This window comes from Anopheles cruzii, chromosome 2 (assembly GCF_943734635.1).
Source record: "Anopheles cruzii chromosome 2, idAnoCruzAS_RS32_06, whole genome shotgun sequence".
Lineage (NCBI taxonomy): Eukaryota > Metazoa > Arthropoda > Insecta > Diptera > Culicidae > Anopheles > Anopheles cruzii.
Window position 1 is genome coordinate 11,798,314 of NC_069144.1, and position 10,011 is coordinate 11,808,324.

Genomic DNA, 10,011 nt, shown 5'->3' on the forward strand with positions numbered 1-10,011 from the left:
AAGTTGACACGAAATCGACACGAACTCGATCTGAAGACCCGAAGTGAGCACGTGAGAGAGCAGCGTCTCACGGTCACGGAGGTAGCTTCTCACTCGGTGAGAGTTCAAAAAGTTGCTACACAATTTTGCTGCGTTTTGTTAACTTTTGGAATAGGAGTAATAACATTTTAATTTAATTCAATAAAAGAGATTAATAATCATGATGGCAGTAATAATGATAAAAAGCAAAAAGCAATACAGCCACTGAACAGTTGCACAATCGATATTTGTGTTAATTTTTAATAATTATTTTTAATTTAAATATTAATTTATTTAATTTTATTATAATTCTTTATTAAATATGCTTCTAAAAGTTGCTTTGGCCACAAACACAACAGATGCAATGCAAACATTCGGACACAAGTCCCCCCAAGAGAGCTGATAGTAATTTCATTCAATTGGTCCATTATCATCACCAGGCGCTCCCGTGTTTACGTATACCGTCCTCAAGATTAGCTTACCCGCCGTTCGGACTCCGATTTCGGATCAGTCCACATCAGCCAGCCGCCGCTCGAGACGATGAGGAGTGTTTTAATACTGTTACTCGCGACCCCTTGGCTTCTGCTCCGGGAAGCGGACGCCGCCATCCCTGAGTACGCGGCCCACATTCTCCAGCACGTGCGCCCACAAGCATCGGCCAGCGTCCAGCGAAAGGCCGCACTGGAGGTGATCGCCCGAACGATCGGCGCGGAACAAGCGGCACCGTTCCGGGTGCAGATTAACAGCTCCCTGGAAAGAAATACGTTTCACGTGAGTATCGTCGACGGATCGGAGTGTCTTGAAGCAGTACGTGTGACTGTGTGTTTGTCCCGTGTTTCAAAGATATTCAAAGATGAAACTGCGTCGGACCCTGCGGTGGTGCAGATCACCGCCTCAAGCGGAGTGGTTGCCACGAAGGCATTCTACCACTATCTGAAATACTACTGCCACTGCCTGGTGGCCTGGGAAGGGTCGCAACTGCGGCTGCCGGTCCCGCTGCCGGCCGTCAATGAAACCGTAACGGCTCCCAGCGCCTTCGTGTACTACCAGAACGTGTGCACGTGGTCATACTCGTTCACGTGGTGGCGTTGGACGCAGTGGCGGACACACATCGACTGGATGGCCCTGCAGGGCATCACGCTGAGCTTGGCACCGTTCCAGGAGGACGTTTGGATCGACCTGTATCTGGAGTACAACCTAACGGCACCGCAAATCGAGAACCACCTGTCGGGGCCGGGCTTTTTCGCCTGGCAACGGATGGGTAACATCCGCGGCTGGGGAGGGCCACTGATGGAGAGCTTTGCCGAGTTCGGTCGCACCCTGCAGCAGCGAATGGTCCACGAGATGCGACGACTCGGAATGATCGTAGCGCTACCGGCGTTTGCCGGACATCTTCCGGTACCGTTCCGGGCGCTCTACCCAAACACCAAGTTCGCCAACGTGTCCGTGTGGAACGGCTTTCCGCCCCAGTACGCGAGCCCCCTGTTTCTCGACCCAACGGAGCCGCTTTTCGGGGAGCTCGGTTCCCGGTTCCTGGCGCGCATGATCGAGCGGTACGGTAGCGATCACGTGTACTTTGCCGATCCGTTCAACGAGATCGATCCGATCTCGTCCGGTGGCAAGTACCTCACGAGTGTGGCCTCTTCGATCTACGACGCGATGGCGGAAGTCGACCCACTGGCCGTCTGGCTGCTGCAGGGGTGGATGTTTGTGAAGAACCCCTTCTGGAGCGATCGTGCCATCCGCGCCTTTCTGACGGCCGTTCCGACGGGCCGGATGTTGGTGCTCGACCTACAGTCGGAACAGTTCCCACAGTACGGACGCACCGAATCGTACGCTGGCCAGCCGTTCATCTGGTGTATGCTGAGCAACTTTGGCGGGACCCTCGGTATGCTCGGTACGGTCGATCGCGTGTACCGTGGAATCGGCAGCACGCGCGGCAACGCAACGTACACAATGCTCGGCGTCGGAATTACGCCGGAGGGTATCAACCAGAACTACGGTCTGTACGAGTACGCCCTCGAACTGGGGTGGTACGACGACCGACAGCATCCGCAGCAGATGGACCCGGAGCGGTGGTTCCGTCAGTACGCCCGGGTTCGTTACGGATCCGGCGGTGAATCGAAAGCCCAAGAAGCGTGGGACATTTTCCGTACTACCGTATACTCGTACGCCGGCCAGGTGCGCATGCACGGCAAGTACACCTTCAACCGGCGACCGAGTACCAAGCTTAATCCATGGGTAAGACCGCGCCGGAAGCCACTGCAGGCCGAATTCTAATCCGGTGTTTTTGTCCCACAGGTTTGGTACAATGTGACCGCTTTCAACGAGGGCGTCGAGCGGTTGCTCTCCTTTGCCGAAGAGGGTGACTGCAACGCGCTCTGCCGGTACGATGTGGTCGATGTGACGCGCCAATTGGCCCAGAACGTGGCCGACGCGCTCTACCTCACGCTGATGGATAATTACCGGCGCAAAGACAGCGACAGCTTTGGGCTGCAGGCGAACCAGTTCCTGGAGCTGATGGCCGATCTCGACCGATTGTTGGCCAGCGAGCAACACTTCCTGCTGGGACCCTGGCTCTCCGCAGCGCGGGAGTTTGGTGAAACGCCGCTCCAGCGGCAGAAGTACGAGTACAACGCACGCATCCAGATAACGCTCTGGGGACCCCAGGGACAGATCGTGGACTACGCCAACAAACAGTGGGCCGGTATGGTGCAAGACTTTTTCATGCCCCGCTGGCGCGTATTTCTCACCGAACTGGGCATTGCCCTGGCCGCGAACGGAACGGCAAGCGATTCGCGAATACGCGACAAGGTGTTCCGCAACGTCGAGCTGCCGTTCACCACGGACGACAAACGGTACGCCACGGCCGCTTCCGGCGAGGATCCGGTGCGCTTGGCGCGCTCGCTGTACAACAAGTGGTCCAGCATCGCAGGCGGACTGTCGGAAGTACCGGTGACTCCACCGGCACCACCAGCACGGCTCCTAAAGCTCGCCAAACGTCGCAATCGGTTTTCGGTAGCGGGCTAAATCGAGATTCACTCTGATCGATTCAATCGAGTGCTCCACCGTGCTGTCCTGTCATCATCAAGCGTTCGAGTTCCGTGTTCGATTTAAGGCGTTTCATATTTTTGTTATGCTCGTGTCTTGTTTCACATTGCAATTTACAATAGGTCCATAGGTTGTTTTCTTGATTAATTTTAGTGTTTCTCATACAAACATCGTTAATGTGGAGGCAAGTTGCGCCGTTTACCCTCTACCAGCCCGAACCAGCGGTGTTCGGGCCAGATGCCATTCCTGATTCCGAGCGCCCTCCTGTTCTTAGCATAAATCACTTCCGTAAAGCCCTGCGTTTCGTAAAAAGAAGAAAATATGTTTATAAAAATCCGGCCGACCGGTGCGCGCACCCTAACGGTGCCTCACTGTCCCTGTAGCGGAGAACTACAAGCGGAACTCCGAAACGAGCCACTCCGAAGGCCGCGCGAAAGGTCACGAAAAGCAAAAGCAGAATGGCCGCGGTTGGGTGCCGCGATCGTGGAATGCCGCGCCCAATTCTTTCACACGCACCCGAAAGGCACTCGCAAATTCTCCTTGTCCCCCCTCCCCGTTCTCGCCCGGCGGTCACGCGGTCTAGAAATAACCCTGAGCCTGTTCCAGTTTCTGCACGATCGCTTTGTAGAACTCGATTTGGGCGCCGATAAAGCTGTGGATCGTGTCCTTGAGGTGCGTGTCGCGTTCCGCCCGGAAGTGGGACATTTCCGCGATCAGTGCGTACGACATCACGTCCACCCGCCGGTTGACCTCCTGCAGTTGGCCATTGTCCATCTTCTGTTCCGCCGTCAACCGTTCACTGTCCTTGCGCTTCGCCACCGCATTCCGGTACTCGTTCAGTGTGTCCGGCCAGCCCCCGAGCAGCCCCCGGTAGATGTGTAACCGATCGGAGAACGGCACAAAGTCGTGCTTCGGTTGCTCACCAAACAGCTGGCCAATGCTGATGAACACTCCCGCCGCGTGCCCAACCGAGTTGGATAGGCTGAGCTGGGTCGCGGCACGCCGCTCGTCGACCCCGAGGGCGCGGGCCATCTCGGAGAACCCTTCACCGATGCGCTGGTACTCCTTCTTCCATTGCACCTGAAACTTCTTCGACTGATCGCCGCAGATCGCAAACAGCGTCTTGACGGCGGCGTCCATCTGCGGCACGAACGTGCCGGCCGCCTCGACCTGCGGTTCTACCTGCGACTGGAGCAGCGTCTTCTCCGGCGGAAAGATTGACGCACAGAACATCGTCCCGACCAGTGGGTCCTTCTCGGCCGTCCGCTTGCCCGTTTTCCACTTTTTCTCGTCCGTGCACGTGAGGAAATGCATCCAGACGCCGCACGTCGCCAGGATCGGATGGCGGCACATCCAGTCGACAAACTCCTGCAGCTGCACGCGCCGGTGCTCGACAAACCCCTCGTCGTACCGGCCCGAAATCTGCTTGTCCGGGAGCGGCGGGATCGGGATCAGGCAAAATTTGGCCACCAACCGCTCGTGCAGCCAGTCGAAGTGTTTGTAGCGGCGCGCCACCGGAATGTTGTTGAACGACGGGGTCAACTGGTACGCGATGAAGCTTTTGAGTCCGTTAAACTTCTTCTCCTTCTTCGGCGAGTCCACCGTCACGGTGTACGTGTCGCGCATCGGCTTCCACACGATACCGTGCTCCATGGCGAGCACGTGCACCCGGTCCGCTTCCGACACATCCGGCACCGGCAGCCCCAGCAGATAGGTGTCGCCGGATTTGGTGAAAATCTTTGGCCCCGAACCACCCGCCCGGCGACCACCGGCCACAGTTGTTGCCGTCGAGGCGAGCGACATATTGTCTCCATCGCTCGCTGGCGGCGCAGGCAAGTTCGCGTTGGCATAGTAACTGCTCGAATGCGTCAGCTGATGCTGCTGCTGCTGATGGTGCGAGCTTTGGCCATTGTGGGATCCACGCCCCGCTGCACCGGCTGCTCCGCCCGCCGAACCGGGACCAATCTCGGAGTATGTATCATTATCGTCATCCCAATCGTCGTCCCAATCGTCCTGCTGTTCGCCCCAGTCATCGGCGGTCTGATCGTATCGATTCGCCCCACCGCCACCGCCGACCGCCTGCTGTGATGTGGACTTCGTAACTCCGCCCGAACTCCAGGCTGGGCCGCTCTGGGACTGTGTCATCGTGACCGCCGACGGCGGTGGAGGCATCCGTGGAGCTGACGGTGCCGTCGAAGCGTCCGGTATCGTTTCTACGTACGCCGCCGGGAACAGGCCGCGCTGGCCTCGCGAGTTCGTGCCCTCCCACCATCCCTCGCCGACGTCCGTGTTCGTGACGGTCAGGATTTCGTCGACCGCGATCGTTATCTCCGACGAGTTTGGCTCACCGCTGAAATCGTACAGTACCTTCACGCGGGGCATCGTGGCACACTGGAAGAGAGACAAAACATTAGCTTCGAATCGGTTGAGGAACGGTTGTAAGCAGGAGCTTTTGCTGGCTGCTGACCATAGCAAACTTCGACATTCCCCCCGATCCGCGTTCTCGAACGGAAAAATTCATCCGAGTCTCGAACGCGAATGTCGAACACGAACGACGCTATTATGGTTGTCGAATCGAGAAGCTCCGAGTGCTAAATGTGCTAAAATGTGCTAAAAAGCTTAAATGTGAAAGCTTTTTAAGCTCTTTGAGTACGAACTGTCATTTCTTGTGCATTTTTGTAAACATTGCACACACAGATACACATACACAGATAGCAGATCAGCTGTGCGTGCGATTCTTGCTATTATATTTTTGAAATTTTTAGATGTGTAAAAGGTTGTAACTCGAAATATTGTAAGCTGGCGGATCACCGAGATCATGAGTACAAGTTCGCGCACGAAATAACGAACGAAACGCGCGACGACTTGTGCGGTTAGTTCCGGGTTACACAGCGAGTTCGGCTGCTAGCTGGTCCCGTTTTCCAACGCGATGAAAGTGATCGGTGATCGGCAAGCAACGTTCGGATTCGGTGCGGCTTTGTCGCTGGCCATAATAAGGAGACACTTGTTGGTTCAACGTTTACGCGTTTACAATTACGCGTTCTCAGTGTACATGATTATTTGTTCTTGGTGTACACAAATGTGTGAGCTACTGAGTTCCCTATCACTTATCCTATCTGCTGTAGAGCAGGCTCTTAGGCAGACCTACTTTGGACTAGCGACAGTGACAGTAAAGGAACTGAAAATGCAAAGATTAATCGCAAAATATTGCGATGTAAATTTGGCAAATTGAATTTTTCATCACCAAAATACAAACTATCTTTGAAAGTATCACTATCTTTGCACGGCGCAGCATAAACAATACAAAATAATTGATAAAATGAAAGACATCCTAACGGAACGGCTCTTTCCGTTGCAAAAAGTTGTCGGAAGTCGGATTGTCGAATTCGAGTTTCCGTTCGAGAACCATAATAGCGATTGTCGAACGGAAAAGTTCATTCAGTTGAAAGCTTTCAACAGAAAGCGTTCATCCAGTTGAAGATTTCCGTTCGAGAGCTCGAACGGGCGAGTGGATAACCAAATGAACACAGATGAATACAGATGACCGTTCGACGACTCGAATCGAGAACCATAATAGGGCTGATTGTCTGACAGCACGTACCGCAAATACATATCAATAGTGCTGCACACCAAGGCAGAAACGATGTGGGAAGCTAATAGCCGAATCAGCAACAACGAAATTGTATTGTGTGGATTGACTCATTCTGGCCTTGTTTTTCTTGCAATTTTTCGTGTCCCGCACATACAACATTAGCATAATTAGATTGAAACACCGCACGCGGCTTCATTCGTGTGGCCAGATGAATCATCTCATCAATCGTTGCTATCGAATCAAAGGAAAGATTTTTCATCATCTGAAACACCTTCTCGCGGACGGCACCCATTCGTCTCGGAGGTGCATAATTTTGACACACGAAGAAGGCTTTGAGCTTATCTGCTTTTTATGTGCACCGATACATCAATCGATGTGACAAATCAAACTTTTCACTCTATCAAAACAATTAATCCGTGAGTCATACGCGGAGAAGGCCAACAATGCCAACGCCAAGGCACACGGCGCTGAGCGTGAGGCGCTTTGTCGTAATCGTTGCACACCCGCACTGATATGCGATGATGCGTCGTGGGGAAATCAGAGCAAAGAGAACTGCCGGTTGCGACGCCGTAACACAACGAGTCGCATTGTTTTGTGGATCACGCGCGTCTGTCTCGCGATTCTAATCGCGAGCTCGGCCACCACCACTACGACGAAAGGGGGACGTGATTGATTCAATTAACCATCATCATCACTTGCACCGTCCCGTCGAGATCCGGCCGACACCGTCGTCGAATAACCCTTTTCGCATTCTCGCGACTAGGCGTATCCCGCTTTGTGCGACCGTGTTTTGCGCTGACCTTGCCGCAATCACGACACGCTTCCTGGCGCGACGACGGGCGAGAGTACTTACGCTAATGTAGACAACACGACGAACTAAAACCAGCTTCCAAACATCCAGCTGCGCGGATCCGCTGGAGGTATGACGTCAACTTAATTAACAGTACTGCAGCAGCAGGAGCACCACAAACGGCAGACGACGGCAAATCCGTATCATCCGACAGCCTCCTTTCGGTCCCAATCCTGGTGCACGGAATCGTCCAGATCGTGCCCCGTTCCGAGTTTGGAAACCGGAAACCGGGATCGGGGGTCTCAACACTTTACTCCGATAGCTACGGTACCCCCCGACATACAATTTGCGGCACAGAACTAGATAAAACTCGCTTTGGTATCACTTTTATCGCGAATGTGTTTGCTCATCGTTCGCACAATGCACTGCCCATCAAGACGTACTTTTGACAGCTCCGACGCGCCCCGGATCAACTGTGGTACACCATTCAGCAACTGTCAGCAATGTCCAGCAAAACAATTGTTTTTCCTTTTCTCCCGGAACGTTGCTCAAAGTATGTCCGTTGTTTCATCGGTGTTAAGGACGGTAAATAAACAAATCCAACGATCGTTGCGGACCACCGCGATGGCTCTGAGTCGCTTCGAGTACGTGAAGGGTTTCGAGCAGGAAGACAAGCTGCTGCCCAATTGTTGGGTGGTGGTGCGGATCGATGGCAAAGGCTTCCACCGGTTTTGCGATGTGCACCGGTTCAGTAAACCCAACGACCCCGACGCACTGCAGCTGATGAATATGGCCGGTATGACGGTGATGCAGGAGTTCAACGAAATAGCGATCGCGTACGGGCAGAGCGACGAGTATTCGTTCGTGTTTCGCCGGGACGCGAACGTGTACCAGCGCCGGCGGGATAAACTGGTCAGCTACGTGGCAAGTTTGTTCACCTCGGCGTACATGTTCCACTGGGCGCGCATCTTCGAGGGGCGTTCCCTGACCATGCGCTACCCACCGTCGTTCGATGCCCGCGCCGTCCTGTATCCGACGGACGAGAACCTACGTGATTACCTCAGCTGGCGACAGGCGGACGTTCACGTGAACAATCTGTACAACACCACCTTCTGGAACCTGGTGGCGTCCGGGCTCAGCAATGCGGAATCCGAGCAACGCCTCCAGGGAACGCTGGCTAGCGATAAGAACGAGATACTCTTCTCGCAGTTTAACATCAACTACAACAACGAACCGGCGATGTACCGGAAAGGTACCATCCTGCTGCGCAAGAACGTTACCGTACCGGATGGCACGGGGAGTAAGCAGAAATTCATCGTGCCCATTTTTGAGGATCTCATAACCGACGCGTTTTGGACTAAACACCCGGAGATTTTAGACAAGAAACAGAAGCACGACGACACGTTCCAGCTGGCAGGACAGGACGACGCCGTGGTGCAACCAATCGTTCGCTACCAGCTCGAAGTGTACCAGCGGCGGCGGCAAGGAATGAACCAGAACACTAATCGGCTACCGACGTGTTCGGGCGTTCGATAGAATAAAATACATAAAAATGGTCACAACGGGTCAAACTAGTGTATCATTTACCGTGACAAACAAGGAACTTTACTTATCTAAGCTAAAAGCGGATCTTTAACACTTGCACGAAACATTATGATATTGTATCGGTTCTTTCTATTGCGAACACTGCGACCACGGCCAGTTTTGTATCGCGGTTTTTAACGTAGAAACATTTTACACTGCTCACAGCACGGTTTATCCTGCGATTCGCATTGGCTGAAATGGTGTTGAGGTAAATTAACATTGATACTGGCCACGTAGCTCGTGTTGGTAACAAACACTGTGTCGGCTACTTACAATAGCTTCACACAGTTGAGACAAATTTTCTCCGGACAATTGCTGCAATCGACTCCGCAGTACTCGCACAGCTCGAGGTTACAGTTCGTGCAATCTGTGTGCACAATCGACCACTGGTCACACAGACGGCAGTGTCTGTCGGCCTTTTTCGTCACCCAAGCAGAAACCTTTTGAAGAGACAAAATCTGATCGAAACTGAAGCAGTCTTGTGCGCTAAAAGAAGCGGACTTACGGAAGCCGGATCGTAGTCGATTTCTCCACCACCCAGCAAGCGAACGGATCTGAAGGATTCCTTCCCACAGATAGGACCGCCGCCTACTTTGCTGTGCTTCTTGGCCCCTTCGAAAAGCAGGCCGATTGTTCTAGCTAAAGGAAGGAAACACAATGTTAAGCGCCCGGAAGCCAAACTGGGCGACAAAAGTTCTTACCTTGAATTTGTTTCATCTTCTCCGAATCTTGGCGATCGAGCAGGCGTTGGTTGACGAAAGTTTTTTTTTGCGTGACAAAGCAACCTTCACTATCGTCGGACCGCAATCGTTTTCGATTTTGCGAGTTCACACCCATCACCATTGTGTCGCACATTCTTTGGCAAATTAAGGGGCACCACCTTTTCAGCCGATGTAAAATGTCCGATATTGTTGTCCAGGAGACAAGGTTAAAGCACACGATCGCGCCATTCGCTGAATGTAAATACGAGATTGGG

General features: G+C 53.3%; 4 protein-coding genes across 4 annotated transcripts; 2 read left to right on the forward strand and 2 right to left on the reverse strand.

Moving 5' to 3' along the window:
- Positions 1-558: 558 nt before the first annotated feature.
- LOC128278433 (alpha-N-acetylglucosaminidase) lies at positions 559-3,373 on the forward strand. The gene is made up of 3 exons (XM_053017161.1): positions 559-789; positions 862-2,259; positions 2,320-3,373. Exons 1-3 carry the CDS (start codon positions 559-561, stop codon positions 3,046-3,048), a joined length of 2,358 nt encoding a protein of 785 aa, XP_052873121.1. The 3' UTR covers positions 3,049-3,373.
- On the reverse strand, positions 3,142-7,754 carry LOC128268607 (sorting nexin lst-4). The gene is made up of 2 exons (XM_053005740.1): positions 7,515-7,754; positions 3,142-5,460 (listed from the first exon to the last, which is right to left on the reverse strand). The coding sequence occupies exon 2, from the start codon at positions 5,449-5,451 to the stop codon at positions 3,649-3,651; it is 1,803 nt and encodes a 600-aa protein (XP_052861700.1). The 5' UTR covers positions 5,452-5,460; positions 7,515-7,754; the 3' UTR covers positions 3,142-3,648.
- Positions 7,755-8,004: 250 nt separating this feature from the next.
- On the forward strand, positions 8,005-8,987 carry LOC128278434 (probable tRNA(His) guanylyltransferase). The gene has a single exon (XM_053017162.1). It carries the CDS (start codon positions 8,007-8,009, stop codon positions 8,985-8,987), a length of 981 nt encoding a protein of 326 aa, XP_052873122.1. The 5' UTR covers positions 8,005-8,006.
- A 68-nt stretch (positions 8,988-9,055) lies between these two features.
- LOC128268616 (uncharacterized) lies at positions 9,056-9,975 on the reverse strand. Its single transcript, XM_053005750.1, has 4 exons — positions 9,737-9,975; positions 9,541-9,674; positions 9,309-9,475; positions 9,056-9,227 (listed from the first exon to the last, which is right to left on the reverse strand). The coding sequence occupies exons 1-4, from the start codon at positions 9,888-9,890 to the stop codon at positions 9,170-9,172; spliced, it is 513 nt and encodes a 170-aa protein (XP_052861710.1). The 5' UTR covers positions 9,891-9,975; the 3' UTR covers positions 9,056-9,169.
- Positions 9,976-10,011: the final 36 nt, after the last annotated feature.